Here is a 22448-nt window from a genome sequence, read left to right on the forward strand (position 1 = left end):
GGAAGACCATAATTTTAATAAGCAATGGGAGAAATTTATAATTTATTTTAAAAACCATTGTAAACAGTTAAAACAGTTAGTAGGACTGGAATAACACTTGTAGTTTAATGGTGAATTTGGGATATAATGGAGATGTAAAAGATTTGGATTATCGTAAAAGATGCAGGAAGAAATGATTAAGAACAGGACCCACAAAGGGGAGGAGGGAAGTCCGAGAGATCGTTTGGAATCTTGTCTTTATGTTGTATATGGATATGTGATTGTAAAACTTTGATCTGAAAACCAAAAAACATTTTCTAAAACAGCAACAACAACAGAGTTTCAGGTAAACTAGCGTTTCAGACTAGTCACCTTCCTACGCCACCTTGAAGGCTGATTCCACCACAGGTTTGCCTTCGTTATCAAACCAATAAATGCTTTCCTCCTTTTCCTCTGAGTGCCCTCCCTTTAAAGCCACTCGCATTTTAGCCCAGAACAGCTTCTGAGCCTCGGGTTCTGCAGGCCAAGAAATATAGGTCTTCTTTAGCATCACTTTCCGCATGCGGTGATAGGCAGAGAGCTCCCGCTCTGGGATGTCCTCCAGGAAAACAGGGATAAGGACATCCTTGAGTTCATCAAAGAGCCGGTAGCTGGCCAGCTGTATCTCCATGGAGCACCACTCGCTTCGCAGGTACCTCCGGCTAATCACGCAGATGGTATGCCGACTGTTGTGGATGCTGTCGACTATATTGTCTATAATGTATTTCCCGGGCTGGAAGTCCCGGTGGTGGAGGCAGAGACGGAAGACGGGACCCCCTCCTTTTTCCAGACTGGGCACCAAGTGCTCCAGCACCCACCTCTCGTCGGTGGAGTTGTAGGAGACGAAGGCATCGAATTTGTAGTGGTCGTCCTTGCCGTGCCTCCAGTGATCACTGACCCATGCCCGAAGGACGTAGAAGTGGTATTTCAGGCGCCAGTAGGTGCGGTGGTAGAGGAACGGCAGCGCCATGTGCAGCAAGAGAGCCGGGAAGGTGAAAAAGAACAGGTACACGCCCACATCTTGGAAGCAGACATGGGTATCAAAGCTATAGACATAGCTATTAGGCTGCCCAGAATTGCAGGAGTAGTTGTACAGGTAAACCACCTGTACCTGGCTATTGTTCAGCCACAACTGGAACCAAATGTTATCGCAGGTGCAAGACAAGGGGCACTTGCGTAGGTCCAGGTTTCTCAGGGAGGTCAGCTTTTCCATCACGCTGCTATTGATCGTCTGAAGCTCGTTCTTCCCCATTTGCAGGACACGCAGCCTGCTGAGGTTGCCGAAGACCTCCAGGGTCAACGTGCGGAGGCCAGCGTTCTCTAGGTTCAGACTAGTCAAGTTTCTAAGGTTCTTGAATATGCCAGGTGGAAGGTTCCCCATGCCGTTACTGCTATCAGCCAGGCTTAGATACCTCAGCTGCCCTAGGTCATCAAAGACATCAGGGGCAATGGAGAGGATTTTGTTTTCTGACAGGTGGAGATAGCGCAAGGACCTCAGGCCTTGGAAGAACTTGGCAGGGATGATTTTCAAGCCATAAGGTTGCTGTCCTTGGAGCTTGAGGTCATAGAGTTTGTGCAGGTTCAAGAAGGGAGGCTGGCTGTGTTGCTTCATGCTGATGTAGTTTATCTTGTTGGCTTTCAGGTCCAGAACCTGGAGAGTGCTCTGCACGGGTTTAAAAAACCAGTGACTAATGTATTCAATATGATTGCCGTCCAGATAGAGATTAGAGAGATTCCTCAGTCCCTCAAACGATGTGTTGGTCAATCTACGGATGTTGTTCCCCCCGAGGTCTAAAATATAAAGGCTCCCAAGATTCTTGAAGACACCGGGGAAGAGGACAGAAACATGGTTGTTTCGGAGATTGAGAGTCTTGAGGCTCTTCAAGTCGTCAAAACTAGTTACGTAGAGATCTGTTAGAAGGTTGTTATCCAAGCGCAGCTCCCTGAGGTGTTGCAATCCTTTCAAGGCATTTCTGTCCAGGACGGCAATGCTGTTGATATTGAGGTGGAGCGTCTCCAGATTAGGGGCATAGCAGAATGCCTGAGCAGATACCGAAAGGATACGATTGAAGCGGAAAGAGATGGTTGTCAGCTCATTTAAGGGAGCGGTCTTAGAGCAGGACTTTAATTTGTCCAGCAAGTTGTGTTCCACAATCAAAGTCTTCAGCTGGTTTTGTACCACCCAACCCATCTTCTCCCTTACACATCCCAGTGACCTGAGACGGTTCCTTGAAAGGTCCAGCAGCAGGATGGGAGGGCATGCCCCAAAGGTGCCGCTATTCACATTCCTGATGTAGTTGCTCTGAAGATGGAGAGACAAGGAATGATTGGATGCATTGAGATGCTCACACAACTTGGACAGCTGATAGGATTGACTTAAATGCAACCCAGAGTAATTTAGGGTCCAAGGCCGCAAGTCAGAAACTTTTAAGACCCGGAAAATGTCTAGGCCATTCCCCATCAGCTCCAGGCTGCTGAGGTTTCGGAGGTGGACTGTGGCAAAAGAAGATGCGTCGGAGATCCTGTTGTAAGAAAGGTCCAGTTTTTTTACATTTCTCAGGAACTCTGGTTCCTTAACGTCCACCCTATGCAGGGAATTGTTACATAGCAGGAGAGTAGACAAGGAAGTGGGCAGTCTTGGTTCAGACTCCAGGGAGGTCAGGTTATTGTTACACAGATTCAGCACCTTCAGGCTTGTCAGTCTCACTAAGCTCAGAACTACTTCTTCAAAGTTCTCCAACTTGTTGAAATGGAGCTGCAGCGCCAGGAGGTTCTGAAATGGACTAAATGTATCCTCTTGGATTTTGCTCAATTGGTTATGGTGCAAGATGAGGGAGGTGAGGTTTGGCAAACCCAGGAAGACATCTTTGGATAGATTCACAAGGCTGTTGCAGGAAAGGTTGAGGGTCTTCAAGTCTGTCAGGTTCTCGAAGGCCCCGCTTTCTATCACTTCCATTTTGTTGAAGCTCAGTTGAAGGACCTTCAGCTTTGGGAGGTGTTGGAAGCTCCCGTAAGGCAAGAACCGAATGAAATTATGGGATGCATTGACCACTGTGGCATTGTTGGGAAGGTCCTTCACGGCGCTGGAGATATCTTTCAGGAAGCGCTGCATGCACTTGAAATAACCTGGATCCCACTCGGAATGGTAGCAGTTCCTGAAACCGTAAGCAGTTGCCCATTGGGTGTGAAGTAGAATGAAAGCCAGGAAAGGAAGCAGGAGACCCATTCGGCCCATCTCTGATTTGGGATGCTCAGCCTTGGGTCATCAGAAAAACCTGGAACCAAAGAACATTAACTGTGAGACTTCTTTGAACTTCTGTGAGAGTTTGAAAGTTAGGAGTATTACCGTATTTTTCGCTCCATAAGACGCACCAGACCATAAGAAGCACCTAGTTTTTGGAGGAGGAAAACAAGAAAAAAAAATTGAATCCCAGAAGCCAGAACAGCAAGAGGGATTGCAGTGCAGTGAAAGCAGCGATGCCTCTTGCTGTTCTGGCTTCTGAAATAGCTGCATAGCCTGCATTCGCTCCATAAGACGCACACACATTTCCCCTTACTTTTTAGGAAGGAAAAAGTGTGTCTTATAGAGCAAAAAATACGGCATTTGACATCTTTCTGCAGGGTCAGCAAGACAGAGCTGTTCCACCTGGCCTTTGGTTTGGACTCATTCTGACCCTTATGTTTCCCTCCCCTTTTGGTCTTGATTCATCGGCTACTTTTAAAATGAGGCTGCATTTTAAATTGCATTTTAACCTGTATTTTAAATTGGTCTTTTTCTTTTTCCCCTATTATGTTTTTACCGTGATTTTATTGGTGTTAGCTGCCCTGAGCCCGGCTCTGGCCAGGGAGGGAGGGAGGGAGGGCGGGGTATAAATAAAATTTATTATTATTATTATTATTATTATTATTATTATTATTATTCCATTTATGGATGTTTTTCAACAAGGCATCCTAAGGTGATTATAATTTAATAGGCAGTGACATATATAAAAATAGAATAAGTGTTTAGGACAATATTTTATATACACACACAAAGAATTCAAAAGAAGAACAACCCATACATAAAACCAATACAAATAAACATCTCAATTTAGGATGTTTGCTGAAAGAGGGAAGCTTTTAGCAAGTCCTGACAATGGACAAAGGCATCTCAGGAGCTGTGCATAAAATGCACCAATCAAGCCCCAGCACCTTTTACTGCATAGGGCCGTCATCTGATTAAAGGAATCTTAGGTGATTCATTGTTGGAATTGGTTGTAGTTGATTCATTCCTTAATCTATCAATTAAATCTCCATTTGAGTAAGAACAGTACCATGAAGCAAGACAGGCTTTCTTTCTTTTTAGATGATGTACGCATGTGTCCTGTCAAGATTTATCTAAGACGAGGAGAAGGAAAAAATGTCATGCCTCATTTCAAATACCGTAGTCCTTTTTCATTCAATTTACGTTTCTAGCATTACTGAGGATATGGGATGGGCTGAATAAAGATGGTTTAGATGAAGAATTGATTTGGTATATTTATTCTATATTTATTGTTAGGTGCCAGGATGCTCATCGCAGGAAAATGAAAATATTTAGAGGAATGAAAGAAAGATTTATGGTATAGTCAAGTTGGTAGATAGTTACTGCTGAAAAAGTAACTAAGAAATTAAGGTATTACTAAACGACAATCAAAAAATTGTCAACAATGTGGCAAAATTTTATTTAGAGTTTGGAGTTTAGAGTTTGGATTTGATATCACGCTTTATCACTACCCTAAGGAGTCTCAAAGCGGCTAACAATCTCCTTTCCCTTCCTCCCCCACAACAAACACTCTGATTTTATATATTAATGATGACAATTGTGTTAAATTGCCTCTTGTGAAATATGCTACTATTTGGAATTCTTATTAACTTTTCAGCTTTGAGTGAGGATATAAAACCTTGACGACAGTACCCTGATATATCTAAATAAAACAATTTTTTATTTTAAAATGTTACTAACCCACCCAACAACATTGCTTCCCCAGAAAATGAGAATGAAACAACCCAAATTTCTACCTTGTGTGTGCTTAATTCTAGTTTTCATTCAAATGCCTTCGCCTCGCCCAAGGCACGGACCACCCCTGGAGCCACTGGAACACAGCCCCCCCCCCCAATTTTTTGGGTGACTTTTGCTATATAAAGGTAAAGGGACCCCTGACCATTAGGTCCAGTCATGACCGACTCTGGGGTTGCGGCGCTCATCTCGCTTTACTGGCCGAGGGAGCCGGCGTACAGCTTCCAGGTCATGTGGCCAGCATGACTAAGCTGCTTCTGAAGAAGAAGAAGAGTTTGGATTTGATATCCCGCCTTTCACTCCCCTTCAGGAGTCTCAAAGCGGCTAACATTCTCCTTTCCCTTCCTCCCCCACAACAAACACTCTGTGAGGTGAGTGGGGCTGAGAGACTTCACAGAAGTGTGACTGGCCCAAGGTCACCCAGCAGCTGCATGTGGAGGAGCGGAGACCCGAACCCGGTTTCCCAGATTACGTGACTACCGCTCTTAACCACTACACCACACTGGCTCTCTTCCCGCTGGAGTGGTACCTATTTATCTACTTGCACTTTGACGTGCTTTCGAACTGCTAGGTTGGCAGGAGCAGGGACCGAGCAACGGGAGCTCACCCCATCACGGGGATTCGAACCGTCGACCTTCTGAACAGGAAGCCCTAGGCTCTGTGGTTTAACCCATATACATTGGCATTTATTTGCATGGGGGGGACGACAGGTTAGTGCTCCTTGCCCCTGACTTTTTAATGGACTTCTATTCTTTTGCTTCTGCCACCAACCACAGCTCATTCTCCAGCCCCAAGAAGGAAAGAAGGAAGGAAGAGGCGGCGTGATTGGAGAATGTCACCAGTGCAAAATTAGAGCTTTGGGGTGCTCTGCAGCTGCTAAGCTGGGAAAAGCAGAACCTTTTATGTGAAAAGAGGCCCCTCCATTCCTCTCCCCCACACCATCCGGACCTATTAGAATTGTGTTTTTTGCCTGAGGAGGAAGTGAGAAGCAGCGTGGTCTGGTGCAGCAACAACAGTGGTGCTATTTTTCATGAAAAAGAGGTGCCAGAACTCACAATGAATGCCTCCCTTGTTCTCTTGTAATGGCAATGGCGCCCACCTGAGAGGTGTCAGAATTGAGTTCCAGTGAGTTCCGGCTGGGGGGAAAAGCCCTGCATATTTCTCTTCTCAGCTTTATTTTAGAATAAGAAGATCTCTGATCTTTGTGCACCTTTTCAGACACCACCACTACTCTGTTGGGAAGGTAGCACCATACAGTTGGAGGAAGCATAGGTGATGCATTTTTATCTTTTATTTCAACTGTGTATTAAGTTCCCCCCAAAAAAACTTTATAAGCAAGCATTGCAACAATGCTTTATAAAAATGATAGGGTAAGTCAACATGTGTTATATTGGGGGAGGGTCAGTCTGAACGGAACCCCATGCACCTTCCAGACCTGTGATCTGGGGCAGGGGGACCATGTAGAATGTATGAAAGCAAGCTAGCCAAACCAGCTCATTTGTCTGGATAGTGCATTTGTCTGGCAAGTTAAGCACCACAATTAGCATAACCAAATAAGTTGCTCTGTGCCGTAAAACAAATGCTATCAGGCATGGGTAGGCAAGCTAAGGCCCAGGGGCCGGATCCGGCCCAATCGCCTTCTAAATCCGGCCCACGGATGGTCCAGGAATCAGCGTGTTTTTACACGAGTAGAATGTGTCCTTTTATTTAAAGTGCATCTCTGGGTTATTTGTGGGGCCTGCCTGGTGTTTTTACATGAGTAGAATGTGTCCTTTTATTTAAAATGCATCTCTGCGTTATTTGTGGGGCATGGGAATTTGTTCATTTTTCCTTCAAAATATAGTCTGGCCCCCCACAAGGTCTGAGGGACAGTGGACCCACTGCAAAAGTTTGCTGACCCCTGCCATAAGAGGTTGCGCTTAGGACTCGATCCCTCCCAGTTCCAGTGCTTTTTTTCTAAAAAAAAAAAATGTTTAGGGGGTACTCTCATTTTCCTACTCATATTGAAATACTGCCCCTCAAGGAGGCCAAATTTAGATTCACAAAATGTTTAGGGGTATGCGTACCCCTGCATCCCCTCAGGAAAAAAGCACTGCCCAGTTTCATTATATGAAATTGCCTTAAAACTGAATTTATTGGTTATTTATTGGTCCATCTAGCACGGAATCTACCCTGACCAGCAGCCAACTGTACAGTGGGGAGCAGCGAATGACCCCCCCTCACATTTTCTGGGAGCTGTTCTTTGGTAAGGGTGCTGGGAGCTATTATGACAGGGTGGACCAATGTGCGACCCAACCCTGAGGACTTTTTCGGCGGCCCTCAGCAACGTTTGACACACCCACCCACCTATCGCAGGCCTCATGCTGCCTTCCCAAAGCTGGGTAAGCAAGCCACTAGGCTTTGGAAAGAAGGTATAAGGCCTCTGACAAAGGGACGCGGGTGGCGCTGTGGTTAAACCACAGAGCCTAGGACTTGCTGATCAGATGGTCGGCGGTTCGAATATCCGCGACAGGGTGAGCTCCCGTTGCTTGGTCCCTGCTCCTGCCAACCTAGCAGTTCAAAAGCACGTCAAAGTGCAAGTAGATAAATAGGTACCGTTCCGGCAGGAAGGTAAACGGCGTTTCCGTGCACTGCTCTGGTTCGCCAGAAGAGGCTTAGTCATGCTGGCCACATGACCCGGAAGCTGTACGCCGGCTCCCTTGGCCTATAGAGCGAGATGAGCGCTGCAACCCCAGAGTCGGTCATGACTGGACCTAATGGTCACGGGTCCCTTTACCTTTACTTTACTATGAGGCCTCTGACAGGATTCTAGAACCTTTCCACCTCCTTTCCACGCCTCCTTCCCAAAACACGGCAACTCGCTTAGCCAGCTTTGGGAAGGCCCTGAAATCCTGCCACTATTTTGTGGCATTTTGGTTTGGTCCTAATGAAGGCATTGTCTTATTGTGGATTTTGGAGGTTTTAAAAAAATGTTCTGAAGACCTCCTGCATGCAAATCTTGTATCCTACCACTAGGGATAGGCAAATCTGTCAATTATAGTTCCTGTCGGTTTCAATTCTCCATTCCCCCCCCCCCTTTTTTAAGGGCTCACAAACATTCATCAGCGAATTTCTCCTGGCACACCCGTTTATATGAAATGTTTCCTGATATACACATTTTTTGCTAAGCGACTCCCCCTGATATCATGAGTTTTCATGTTATTTTCACTAATATATGCACAATTTTAATGCACCATTTAAAATGCACAATTTACTTTTGATACGCGTTAGCTGGACAGAGAACTTCATTGCAAAATTCGGACAAGTGCAAATTTAGAAGTGCAGCTGCGCTTTGGTTCACATATTTTTTTCCAGAAAGTGCACATTAGCTAGGTTTCCCTTTAAAAATAAACTGAATTGAATTTCTGTTCTATCCCTACCTGGGAGTAAGTCCCATTTAACTTTGCTGGACTTTAAATGCATGGTGTACATTTTGAGTAGTAGTCCTCTTCATCTATTTTAAGGCAATTTGTTGTGGTTACATTTTAGTATCTCAAAATAATTGTGGCAATGCAGTCACCTCCACCTTTTAAAGGGAATAGACTGCATGCACACCTAGTATACACAGTTGGAATCAACGGGATGCAACTCATCTGCCCCTGCAGATTGACATACAGTGGTACCTTGGTTCTCAAACTTAATCCATTCCAGGGGTCACTTCAACTCCCGAAACAGTTTGAAAACCACCAAGGCACAGCTTCTGATTGGCTGCAGGAGCTTCCTGCACTCAATCAGAAGCCACAGAAGCCGTGTCGGATGTTCGGCTTCCGAAAAACGTTTGCAAACCGGAACACTCACTTCCAGGTTTGCGGCATAGGGAGCCAAGCTGTTTTAGTACCAAGGTACAGCACTGTGGGTTAAACCACAGAGCCTAGGACTTGCCGATCAGAAGGTCGGCGGTTCAAATCCCCGTGACGGGGTGAGCTCCCGTTGCTCGGTCCCTGCTCCTGCCAATCTAGCAGTTCAAAAGCACCTCAAAGTGCAAGTAGATAAATAGGTACCGCTCCGGTGGGAAGGTAAATGGTGTTTCTGTGCGCTGCTCTGGTTCGCCAGAAGTCATGCTGGCCATGTATGCCGGCTCCCTCGGCCAATAAAGCGAGATGAGCGCCGCAACCCCAGAGTCGGCCACGACTGGACCTAATGGTCAGGGGTCCCTTTACCTTTACCTCAGTACCTGCATGGAAAGGGCAGATAGAGAGGAACCTCCAGTCTTCCTAGACTGTCCTTTTTGTGCTGACCCTTTGATCTTCCTTCCACATTAGACCAATGCTCTTAGGGTTGCTAACATCATTTCCCCTCCAAATGAAAACCAAATTGAATTTATCTCCCCTGACCTACTTACTCCAGAGCTACGTGGCCCCCTCCTATATGAAAGCCTATAAAGTTGATCCTGGCTGGGGTTAGATTGCAGTGCTATAGCTTAGGGCCCCATTCTCTTGAGGGCCCCCCCAAAAAGTAAAGGAAAAAAACTTGGATGTACATTTCCAAAATATAAGATAAAAAACAAATAAAATAAAACCTACATACAGCAACAGTGTTTTGTGTTGTGCAGGCTCTTATTTGTTATGTGCAAATGACTTTAGATACCTATTAGGTCCATAAATTACCACATAACATATATTCAACACGAAAAACAGCGACAATCTGTTGTTGACAAAGGACAGCTGGACATATAAAGGACCCCATTACCTTCAGTAGCTGAGGGCCTCATCAAACCTAAATCCAGCCCTGTATATAAAGTTGTGCGCGCGCGCGCACACACACATACACACATATATATATATATATATATGGAAAGCATATAAAGTTGATGCTGATTAGATTGCAAGAGTGGCTCATTTCTCTCACTCCAACCACAGTGAGCAAAATGTGACATAAAAATCCCATTACATACTGCTTACAATTCTTAAATTCCACGGTGGGAAATTATTCCCAGGAATATTTATAGGATCCTATAAATAGACACAACACAAGCAAGACTTGGGAAGTTCCTACCTGATTCCGCCAGCGATTTAGATCTTCATGTTCTCCTTGGCACCAGTGCAGCTAGTTCTGCTTTCAGACAGTTACTGATCTAGTATGAGTTGCTCTCTTTCTTTCTAACTTGTTTGAGAGAGTTGTGTGTTGCATGATTTAAATTTAAGGGGGAAGTGAACTGGACTGTTGTCTTTCAGTTTTGTTTCTGACAGATGGAAACATTGTGTTCTCCTTTTATGGTGACGGGTGACTGGAGGAAGGTGACAAAAGAGGGCACCTGGGCCTGGGTGGCAAGGGAGCAGGGCACAGCAGTGGATGGGGACAATATTCTACTTGAAAATAGGGATATTCCATTGCCATGCCAGCTGGGGTTCTTGGCAGTTGTCACCTGACTTCTCATAGAATCATAGAATCATAGAGTTGGAAGAGACCACAAGGGCCATCGAGTCCAACCCCCTGCCAAGCAGGAAACACCATCAGAGCACTCCTGACATATGGTTGTCAAGCCTCTGCTTAAAGACTTCCAAAGGAGGAGACTCCACCACACTCCTTGGCAGCAAATTCCACTGTCGAACAGCTCTTACTGTCAGGAAGTTCTTCCTAATGTTTAGGTGGAATCTTCTTGTAGTTTGGATCCATTGCTCCGTGTCCGCTTCTCTGGAGCAGCAGAAAACAACCTTTCTCCCTCCTCTATGTGACATCCTTTTATATATTTGAACATGGCTATCATATCACCCCTTAACCTCCTCTTCTCCAGGCTAAACATGCCCAGCTCCCTTAGCCGTTCCTCATAAGGCATCGTTTCCAGGCCTTTGACCATTTTGGTTGCCCTCCTCTGGACACGTTCCAGTTTGTCAGTGTCCTTCTTGAACTGTGGTGCCCAGAACTGGACACAGTACTCCAGGTGAGGTCTGACCAGAGCAGAATACAGTGGCACTATTACTTCCCTTGATCTAGATGCTATACTCCTATTGATGCAGCCCAGAATTGCATTGGCTTTTTTAGCAGCCGCGTCACACTGTTGGCTCATGTCACGTTTGTGGTCAACCAAGACTCCTAGATCCTTTTCACATGTACTGCTCTCAAGCCAGGTGTCCCCCATCTTGTATTTGTGCCTCTCATTTTTTTTGCCCAAGTGCAATACTTTACATTTCTCCCTGTTAAAATTCATCTTGTTTGTTTTGGCCCAGTTCTCTAATCTGTCAAGGTCGTTTTGAAGTGTGATCCTGTCCTCTGGGGTGTTAGCCACCCCTCCCAGTTTGGTGTCATCTGCAAATTTGATCAGGATGCCCTTGCAAGCAGAGCAATAAAAAAGTGTTCCCAAGCTGATCGGTTAAAGAGTGCTTTCGACAACCCTATATCCCCACATACTTAGGGATTAGAAGCTTGAAAAAACGAGGAATACAATCAGAAATCAAGTCTATCTCCCTTCCTTCCTGAACTTAAGATTGGAAAAATGAAAAACTGAAACAAACAGATCCACTTGTTCCTAGTGGTAAGGTAAAAAGGCAAAGGGACCCCTGACCATTAGGTCCAGTCGTGACCGACTCTGGGGTTGCGGCGCTCATCTCGCTTTACTGGCCAAGGGAGCTGGCGTACAGCTTCCAGGTCATGTGGCCAGCATAACTAAGCCGCTTCTGGCAAACCAGAGCAGCGCATGGAAACGCTGTTTACCTTCCCACCCAGCGGTACCTATTTATCTCCTTGCACTTTGACGTGCTTTCGAACTGCTAGGTTGGCAGGAGCAGGGACCGAACCGCCGACCTTCTGATTGGTAAGTCCTAGGCTCTGTGGTTTAACCCACAGCACCTCCCGCGTCCCTCAGTGGTAAGGTAACAAAACTGAAATCTGGTTTTCGTGAACTATTATCACAACTGTTTTTAAAATCCATTGCTTCTACAAGTGGGATGCGTTTAAGATCTCCCAAGACCAGGTTTCCCTGCAAATTTCTGCTGCTCTCCCATTCTCTTAGCTCTTGCCTCTTCCAGCCCTGAAATAGCACCTTTCTCGTTCCACTCTTCTCAGAACAATACAATTACACATCATAATTTGTGAGAGAAAGAATATATGCTTTTTCATTTAAAAAATGATAATAAATTGAATATTTTGGCCTCATTCAACACTCTTTCTTGTTATAGTGGTTGTGCTTTTACTCAAGAGGAAACAATTCCATGCCCCTGAGTATTGCAGCTGGCCAGTGAGAGTGATCATATGACTCATTTTAAAACATGCTTTACATTTTGATTATTCAGCATAGCATAACCATTATAGTTTACAGCACAGATTCAATATTCACAAGTGCACAAGTGCTTTGGGTTCATTTATTTCACTGCAATCCCGCAGCTCCTCCAGATGCCCTGCGTTGATCATTCATTCTGATTTGCTTACGCAGAGGTTAGATTAAATCCAGTCTCTACTTGGCCTTTGTCTCGATTTCTTTGCGGGGTGTTTATGCAACAAGGGTGCATAAATCCTGATTTGCTTGAGGGTGTTTTGAGGTCTTCCCACAAATCATTGGCTTATTCTGCACTTTCCAACGCATTTCCCCATCTCCTTTCTAACTGCAAAAGTGACACTCCTTTTTTAAAAATGGATTTGTTGTGTTGGTGCAGGAGAGGGGAATCTTTTACTGCCTTCCTTTCTAGTTGTGGGTAGGTGGGGTCAGAGGCTAAAGTCAAAGGTGTGGAGCAATGCACATATATCAGTGGCGGAATTGGGGCTTTCAAATTTCAGCAGTGCCCTGTGTGGTACCCATATTGACCCTCCCCCTCCGCCCGCCTCTCACCTTCTGAACTGCACCATTGTTGCGGTGACCCCTGCAGTGCCTTCTTGGCGCAGCACCCAGGGCAGGCAAACCTGTCATGCTCCCCTAAACGAAGCACTTCATCAGGGCTGGGTTTAGGTTTGATGAGGCCCTCAGCTACTGAAGGTAATGGGGCCCTTTATATGTCCAGCTGTCCTTTGTCAACAACAAATTGTTGCTGTTTTTGGTGTTGAATAGATGCTATATAGTAATTTAAGGACCTAATAGGTATCTAAAGCCATTTGCACATGTTGCCATGCAACCAGTCCATGCAGAATGTAAAGGTAATGGTAAAGGGACCCCTGACCATTACGTCCATTCGCGGACAACTCTGGGGTTGTGGCGCTCATCTCGCTTTATTGGCCGAGTGAGCTGGTGTACAGCTTCTGGGTCATGTGGCCAGCATGACTAAGCTGCTTCTGGCAAACTAGAGCAGCGCATGGAACGCCGTTTACCTCCCCGTCGCAGCGGTACCTATTTATCTACTTGCACTTTGACGTGCTTTCGAACTGCTAGGTTGGCAGGAGCAGGGACCGAGCAACGGGAGCTCACCCCGTCGCGGGGATTCAAACTGCTGACCTTCTGATCGGCAAGTCCTAGGCTCTGTGGTTTAACCCACAGTGCCACCCGCGTCCCATTTGCCCATGTTGCCATGCAACTAGTCCATGCAGAATGTAGGCACCCTATATATAGAAATGAGCAAACCAGTGATATTTTAGGGAGCAGGCTAGCAGGCGGGGCCCATTACTTACACCATAGGAGCCTACACAACACAAAACACTGGTACTGTATATAGGTTCTATTTTATTTGTTTTTTTATCTTAGATTTTGGAATTGTACATCCAGTTTTCCCCCCCCTTACATTGGGGGGGGCAAGAAAGTGGGGTCCTAAGCTATAGCATGTTTAGCTTATACTAGGTAAATATGGCACTGTACCGCATACATTCCATGTTTATATTTCTATACTCTCCATCCAGGCGAACAAGAAGCATTAGCCGAGTTCAAGGAGATTATCAGAGTTCCAAGGAGCTCAAGGGAACTTTCTTCTGAGAAGACGTGAACATTGAACAGGGTTCTGAGGCATCGCAGATACGCCTGCAAAGCTTGTTTGTCTCGGCATGGTAGCAAGCATTAACAAATTAAGCATGCCCGCTGCGAGCATCAATGGCACAGTCTGCCACCTTCATCTCTCTCCGACAAGGTTTTTATTTTAGTGTGCTGTTGGACACAAAATGCAGAACAGCTGGAAAGGTGCTAATGTGCAGTTTGGGAAACAGGAGGGGGAGGCAATCAGACGTGTGTGTGTGTGTGTGTGTGTGTGTGTGTGTGTGTGTGTGTTTATTACAGGCAATGCCAGGGACAGCAGGGACGCAGGTTATATAAGGCTAGGGTGAGCTCATTTTCCATACTTAAAACAAACTGCCCAAACCATATTAAAATATCTTTTTGGCTTGTACTTCCTCTTCTTCACCTTCATCTGTGGGCAGGTGATGTTTTGTTGCATCTTTGTGAATAGCTTTAAGGCGCTCCTGTTTTTGTACCTGTTACACATTTATTTTTATTTATTTCACAAAATTTATACATGTTTTTTAGTCGTGTCCAACTCTTCGTGACCCCATGGACCAGAGCACGCCAGGCACTCCTGTCTTCCACTGCTTCCCGCAGTTTGGTCAAACTCATGCTGGTATCTTCGAGAACACTATCCAACCATCTCGTCCTCTGTCGTCCCTTTCTCCTTGTAAAACAAACAAACAAACAAACAAACAAACCTCAAGCAGTTTTCAGAAAGATAAAGACAATACAGTGGTACCTCGGGTTACATACGCTTCAGGTTACATACACTTCAGGTTACAGACTCTGCTAACCCAGAAATCGTGCTTCAGGTTAAGAACTTTGCTTCAGGGTGAGAACAGAAATCATGCTCCGGCGGCGCGGCAGCAGCAGGAGGCCCCATTAGCTAAAGTGGTGCTTCAGGTTAAAAACAGTTTCTGGTTAAGTACGGACCTCTGGAACGAATTAAGTACTTAACCCGAGGTACCACTGTAAATAGAATCAAGAAAATAAAAATCACAACCCTACTTTAAAACACACAAAAGTTCAAATACCAAAACAGGTTAAGATTTCTTATGTATGCAGTGACTGATTTCATAAATCAATATATTGGTTGATTGTGACAAAACGACCCCCCAAGTGGTGGCAAAAAGATTAAAATGATTAAGTTATCAGTTAAAAACAACAACTATTTAAAACATTAAAAAATTGCTAAAATTGACAATAAGCTAAAGAGCAGATTGAAGCACATGGCAACATTTTATATATCTGGTTGCGCTAGCCTAAACAAAAATGGCTTTAGAAGGAATACAGCGAAGGTGTCTGTTTGACGTCAATAGGCAAGCATTGTGCACTCATTTCCCTCCTGGTCCCTCTTCCATGATCCATGAACAGCAGCACAAATGCTCTTAATGCTACTGAAAAGCTCTGGCTTCATCTTGAGAAGCGCTCCTGCGAGGAGCGAGCCTTGCAATAACCCCTTGCCCTTACGCCAACCCTGCAAGCTCCTGCCACTGCCGTTTATTAATCGCTTTCAGTCCTGCAAATGCACAGTGATAGAAAAGAAAAATTGTTTGCTTAGGATGCACATTGATTTCCCAATAACTTTGCCGTTTTTTTTAAAAAAAGATGGCGGTACAACGCACAGTGTGCTCCACATATCAAGCTGTCGACACCTGCCTCTGAATCCTCCGTAAAAACAATTCATGGGACCCTTTCTCGTAGGTCACGGTGTGCTGCTTTCTCCCATGCGTCAACAGCTAAGTGGGTGCAAGAGGTTCCGCTAGCTATGGCTGAGGTTTCCTCTACAATCAAGCGGCCTATAAATTTTATGAAATAAGAAAAATAAATTACATCATCAGATTGGGGGCGGGGAATCCACTCTTCTTAGTGAGCTGGGGAAGTGGATATCTCTGGGTTTCCTGAGACTCCATCAGCTGATATGAGAATGTGACGATTCGAGGATGTGGCGAGTTTTGGAAAGTGATGTGGTATGTGCGCATGGGTGAGTGGGCTTTCATGTGGGCTAAGGTTGCCAGCAGACCAGAGAAAGTACTGACCAGGTGCTATTTTTGCTTCCTGAACAGTTGTCAGAAGGCAGATTCTTCCAGGACTAGTTTTCATAACGCCCATGTGAATAGCAACAACCATTTTAATGCAATAATAATAATAATAATAATAATAATAATAATAATAATAGGTATTTGCTTTTGTGTGCATGCACACAAAAGCTCATACCAATAACTAACTTTTTTGGTCCCTAAGGTGCTACTGGAAGGAATATTTTTATTTTATTTATTTTGTTTTGTTTTGTTTCGACTACGGCAGACCAACACGGCTACCTACCTGTAATAATAATAATAATAATAATAATAATAATAATGGTAGAATGGTTACATTGTTGCATGCATTGCAATCTCTGAGTGGCAAGAGATTCCAGGAGTGCCAGCACTTATCCAGGTTTTGTTTTTCTTGGAATGAAGAACTGTGTTGTTGTTGTTAATTGCCCACCTAAGCTGGGCTGCAACATCAAAACACAATATTCTTCTTCTTCTTCTTCTTTGGCAATCCCTCGTAACTGAGTAAGATTGTCTTCCATAAACACGGTTTTAACAATGAGTCTGTCAGTGACTGTGGAGGCCAGTTCTGGATCCACACGTCCTTCCACAGTGGGGACATAGGTTTCTGGGAGGGAGATGATCACGGTGTGGATTTGCCAAGTGGCTTGAGCAAAGTGTCTGGGCCGTTCTAGCTTCTCCTGATTGCTTCGGCCACAGAACCTTTCAAACATTTCTCTGCACATCCGCAAGCAGAGGCAATGCTGCTTCTGAATGCCAGTTGGTGGGAGCCACAGGACAGGAAAGTGCTGTTGCGATCAGGTCCTGTTCGTGGGCTTCCTGCCTGTACATTTTCGAGCACAATTCAAAGTGTTGGTGTTGACCTTCAAACCCTGAATGGCCTCGGCCCAGTATACCTGAAGGAGCGTCTCCACCCCCATCGTTCTGCCCAGACGCTGAGGTCCAGCGCCGAGGGCTTTCTGGCGGTTCCCACACTGCGAGAAGCAAACCTACAGGGAACCAGGCAGAGGGCCTTCTTGGTAGTGGCACCCACCCTGTGGAACACCCTCCCATCAGATGTCACAGAGATAAACAACTACCTGACATTTAGAAGACATCTGAAAGCAGCTCTGTTCAGGGAAGTTTTTAATGTGTGACATTTTAATGTATTTTGTATTTTTAATCTTTGTTGGAAGCCGCCCAGAGTGGCTGGGGAAACCCAGCCAGATGGGCGGGGTACAAATAAATTATTATTATTATTATTATTATTATTATTATTATTATTATTATTATTCCTGCAGGCATCTGGGTGGCCACTGGGAGAACAAGATGGTGGATCTGCTGAACCACTAGCCTGATCCAGCATCTCTCCTTATGTTCTTACTTCTATATTTGTTGTGCCAAGCACAGCTGTTATTTTGTGCATTAGTTAAATCATTCAGGTGGGACCATCAGGTTGTTTCAAACCATTTGCTTGGCCCCAGAACTGTTTTATATTAAGAATTGTCGAGCCCAGGGATATGCACTGACGCTACTTACCAGAGTCAAGGAGAACAGCTGGGAACCACTGTATTCTTGACAATAGAAAAAAAAAAGGATTGACAGATAAACTTGTTTTCGTTTTTTAAAAATCTGCATAGCAAAATGCTCACGCAGGTGAGATCTGAGGACTGTCAACCGATGAAGGAATTAACCACTGGCATTTTAACCAACGGGTGAGCTGGTTACATTTCAAAGCATTTAGTCAACGTGGATATAGATACCGTTTTGAGGTATTGAAGAAAATATTCCCACAGTTTAATAAATGCTTACTCTTAAAAAGCAAATTCCTCTTTCATATTTCCTCTGTTACGGTTAGCACATGGGTAGGCAAACTAAGGCCCAGGGGCCGGATCTGGCCCAATCACCTTCTAAATCCGGCCTGCGGATGGTCCAGGAATCAGCGTGTTTTTACATGAGTAGAATGTGTGCTTTTATTTAAAATGCATCTCTGGGTTATTTGTGGGGCATAGGAATCTGTTCATTTTTATTTTATTTTTTCAAAATATAGTCTGGCCCCCCACAAGGTCTGAGAGACAGTGGACCAGCCCCCTGCTGAAAAAGTTTGCTGACCCCTGGGTTAGCATATCAGAACCATCAGAGGGAAGTGAAACCACACTCTTCGTTTCACCAACTAAAGAGGAAATTTATGGAATGGAAGCAATTACGCTTCATCCTGAGGGTTTTTTGGTCCCGCTGAAATATGTCAAACTCTGATCATGCCTTTTGCTTGTCTGGATAAAGGGTAGAAAGAGAGGTGTTTGCATGTGTGTGGAAATGAGTCTACTGCACATAGGAAGAAAGTTCTGCCTCTGGCAGATGAAGCTGATTGACTGTATGGGACTAGCAGAAATGACTGGCAGAATCCGTGACCAGGGAGAAGAGTCGGCAGAAGAAGATTGGAAGAAATTTAAGGACTATTTACAAAAATACTGTAAAATTAAGGAATGTTGAATGATGTTGGATTGAAATTAAGTGGTTTCTAGCTGTAATGGTATTAAGGAATATGATAAAATGGTTTTCTTTTTATAAGTAAGAATTTAAGGTTATAATAGCCTAAGATGATGGAGAGAAAATAAGGTGTTTTCTTGTTTTTAAAGCTGTAATGCTTTGAGATAGGGATTTGCTGTAGAAATAATTTGAACTGGATATACAAGAAGGGGAGGTATGAGGAGGTCAGGGAAATATGTTATGAGAAAATAAGTTGTGAAATTTATGTGTTTTTAACTTTTTTCTTTTTATGTCTGCTTTTTTCTTTTTGTTTGTTTGTAAAAAATTGGAAAATTTAATAAATATCTTTATAAAAAAAAAGAAAGTTCTGCCTCTGGCTCCGCCCACCAGCAGCTTATGGCCCTTGGAAGGTTCATAGAATCAGAGAACTGTAGAGTTGGAAGGGACCCCGAGGGTCATCTAGTCCAACCCCCTGCGATGCAATAATCTCAGCTAGAGCATCCACGACAGATGGCCGTGGATGTTCCCCAGAAGGAATTGCAGCCCACAGTCTGGAAAAAAAATCTGCAGCCTTTCTCTAATCTAGGGTGTGACAGAATACAGTGGTACCTCAGGTGACAGACACTTCAGGTTACAGACACTTCAGGTTACAGACTCCACTAACCCAGAAATATTACCTCGGGTTAAGAACTTTGCTTCAGGATGAGAACAGAAATCGCGCAGCAGCAGCAGGAGGCCCCATTAGCTAAAGTGATGCTTCAGGTTAAGAACAGTTTCAGGTTAAGAACGGACCTCCAGAACGAATTACATTCTTAACCCGAGGTACCACTGTATTTATTTCTACCTTGGCCTGTGGCCATCAGTGATGGAAATCATTCTGCTACAATGCCTCCTGTGAAATCAAAGGCATGTACAACACTCAAGGGCCTTTTGCAGGAATGTGTGTGTGTGTGGGGGGGGTCATTTTAAAATATTTTCTGAGCCCCTCCAGCACCTCTCTCTCTCTCTCTTCAACGAAAGGGTGCAGGTAGAAAACACATATAAACAAACAAAGCTTCGATGTGCTTGGCATAGGAGCCAACTCCTAGGGCCCGAGGGCCCTTTGACACCGGCCCCTAAAATATATGACGGAGCCGGTCTCCATGCGAATTGATGGGATATCGCCATTCAAATGGTGTGTGCGTGCCACAGATTGTGATTGATTATGCGGGGCAGGGCTTACCTGGGTCCCCCCGTCCCCCCAATATTTTATATCGGCATCTCCGGTGCTTGGAACGTTACAAAACAAGGTAGTCTGGGAACTGAGAGGTCCCTGCCCCGAGTAGCATACATACGCAGTCTTAAAAACTGAGAACCTACTGGGGAAACGTGAGGACGCGAAGGACGCCTCCAAGCCGGTTTCTGCGAGCTTTTCACCCCAACAGATCCGTGACGGCACCGCCCAGTCTGCTCGAGCCCTGTGATATTTCTCTCCGTGCAGACGAAATTGGTCGCAGGAAGTCGTGCGTCTTCATAACACCAACACACACACAATCCGCGCCCAAAAATAAATAGCGGTGTGGTTTTTGTGAATATTTTTTTTTAATCCATTCTCTGCACAGCGCCTCCATCTCTTGCAAGGAGGAGGCACAGCCCCGATGCACAGGATTTGGGAGTGCAGGAAGAAGAAGAAGGTTGCTGGCTGCTGCGTTGTGGGGTGTGCATTTTTTGGAGAGGTTGGGGGGAGGCGTTGAGCTCGTGTCTCTTTAAACGGGAGCGCGCAGGGAGCCGAGCCCGGCTGCTGGAGCCGGCCATGGGGTTGAGGATGGAGCTGCCCGGGGCTGCGAGGCTCCTCGCCGTCTCCTTCCACCTCCTCCTGCTGCTCCTGCTCCAGGCGCCCCAGACCTGCTGGGGCAAGTACGTGAAAGGGAACATCAGCACCAAGGAGGTGAGTGCGCATCTGGGGAGATTTGGGGTGGGGGTGGGGGCGGGAAGAAGGAGGTGCTCTGCCTTCTATCGGCGCTTGCAGAACCGAGCCGGGCCGCCCCACTCGGGGGCCCACGCGGCGCAGGCCTCCCGGGGCTCCCTTGCGCCCATCCCCGCTTCCTTCCTCCCCAAAGCCCCTGCGCGCTCGCTTCTGATGCGCTTGCTGCGGTAGCGCTGGCGGGGCATTGCTGCGCGCTCTCAAATGTGACCTCTCTCTCCCACCCCCCTTCTGCCAGCACTGGAGCCTTCTACCTTTAAAAAAAAAAAAAAAAAAAAAAGACACCCCCCATTCATTTAGGAAATTTGCAATGGCCTTTTCCCCCCTGGGGGAGCCCAAGAGGGATCAGATAATGCCCCCCTCCAACCCCCCACCCCCAGAAGATTTATTTGGATTCTCCCCCATGATGGGCTTTGGACGGGGAGAGATGGTTGCTAAGGCAGCTTCCTCTTCTGCCTTGACGCCTTGGAGAAGCCGCTGGATAGGGAGGTTATTCCAGGATGTAGCTGGAATTTGGGATGGTGGGTTATTTGGGGGGGGGGCGTTCCAGATGCCTTCCTTCACACACCCCATGACAAACCGGGGCTTTGTTCTCTACCAAGAAAGGCCAGCCTGCTTGCTTTTTTTTTTTTTAAGTGTTTGGATCCATTTCACGGTGCTGTAACTTTTGCACCCTGGAGCTTCCTCCGCCAGGCCTGTCTCATAGGGTGCAGGCTCAAGGCCATGCAATAGGTCACTTGTCGTTTAGCACACGGTCATCAGCCTTGGCTGTTTGGAGTGGAGCAGATAGAAGCGAGGTGGGTGGCTGTTTCTATCGCCCGTTCAATGCATACATAGATGTGGAATAAAAAAACCAGGAGCAGGCCTGGTGTGTCCATAACTAGGGGAGCTAGTTATTCTGGAAGAACTAATCTGATATCAGTGGGGAGGGTCTTGGCTCAGTGGCAGATCAATTGCTTTGCATGTAGGAGGTTCAGTCCTCGACATTTCCGTCTAGGGATGGGAACAGCCACTGTCTGAAGCCCTACAGAGCTGCTGCCAGATCAGTAGCCTTCAACCTTTTCAGACCCAAAACCCACTTTTAACTGAAATGTGCTTTTGGGGTCCCACTGCTTACTCTTTTACCAGACATTTGGTGGGGGTGGGGTTAGGGGAGGAGTAGTACCCCTGGTAGGGACACGGGTGGCGCTGTGGGTCAAACCACAGAGCCTAGGACTTGCTGATCAGAAGGTCAGTAGTTCGAATCCCCGCCACGGGGTGAGCTCCCGTTGCTCGGTCCCTGCTCCTGCCAACCTAGCAGTTCGAAAGCACGTCAAAGTGCAAGTAGATAAATAGGTACCGCTCCAGTGGGAAGGTAAACGGCGTTTTCGTGTGCTGCTCTGGTTCACCAGAAACGGCTTCGTCATGCTGGCCACATGAAGCTGTACGCTGGCTCCTTCGGCCAGTAAAGCGAGATGAGCGCCGCAACCCCAGAGTTGGCCACAACTGGACCTAATGGTCAGGGGTCCCTTTACCTTTACCTTTAGTACCCCTGGTAGGGGACACGTCATGCTCCTTCTGGGGTACTTTGTCCACCTTTGTCCTCACCCTGCAATGGACTCTCACCTGTGGCTCCTGGAAGCTGTCAGCATGTGACAGCGGCTACACCCCAGGAACGGCTTCGACTGGCTGGCTAAACCAGGTGAGGGTAGCTGATGGGTCTCAAACCCTCAGTGAGTTAGGGACTTGCCCTGCAGGAGAAGACAGGTTCTGTTGGATTGAGTGGAGGAAGCCAAAACAGGTCCAGCGGTCAAGAAAGCAGTTTCTTCATATGCTATAGAGGGAAGTGAGGGGCAAATGGAGAAGGAAAACTCAGATCGTAAACCTCTGTTGGCTTGTGGGATATCTTCGGGAGGAGAAAAAGCTAAGGAGTAAACCCTACTCATACATTTGTATGGTGGTAGTGCTCCTGTTGCAATTCACCTTGGATCAGGCCATGACCCATGAATGTGTCCCAAACCACCAGTTGAAGAC

At 45.9% G+C, this 22448-nt stretch overlaps 2 protein-coding genes across 3 annotated transcripts in view; one reads left to right on the forward strand and one right to left on the reverse strand.

Annotated features, from left to right (window-relative positions):
* LOC310712585 (uncharacterized protein) lies at nucleotides 1–10258 on the reverse strand. Of its 2 annotated transcripts, XM_083515783.1 has the most exons (3): nucleotides 10091–10114; nucleotides 3365–3407; nucleotides 1–3293 (listed from the first exon to the last, which is right to left on the reverse strand). In XM_083515783.1, exon 3 carries the CDS (start codon nucleotides 3251–3253, stop codon nucleotides 356–358), a length of 2898 nt encoding a protein of 965 aa, XP_083371909.1. In that variant the 5' UTR covers nucleotides 3254–3293; nucleotides 3365–3407; nucleotides 10091–10114; the 3' UTR covers nucleotides 1–355. The 2 variants fall into 2 exon arrangements, with proteins under 2 accessions (XP_083371909.1, XP_083371910.1); XM_083515784.1 differs by lacking the exon at nucleotides 3365–3407 and having other exon boundaries at nucleotides 10091–10258.
* A 9655-nt stretch (nucleotides 10259–19913) lies between these two features.
* TMEM145 (transmembrane protein 145) overlaps nucleotides 19914–22448 on the forward strand; it is a 39955-nt gene continuing 37420 nt past the window's right edge. Inside the window, exon 1 of the mRNA XM_083515897.1 lies at nucleotides 19914–20399. Within this exon, the coding sequence (XP_083372023.1) occupies nucleotides 20265–20399 (135 nt within the window). The 5' untranslated portion in view covers nucleotides 19914–20264. The remainder of the gene's footprint in view (nucleotides 20400–22448) is intronic.

This window comes from Podarcis liolepis (assembly GCF_965112155.1).
Source record: "Podarcis liolepis genome assembly, chromosome: 7".
In the NCBI taxonomy this organism is placed as follows: domain Eukaryota; kingdom Metazoa; phylum Chordata; class Lepidosauria; order Squamata; family Lacertidae; genus Podarcis; species Podarcis liolepis.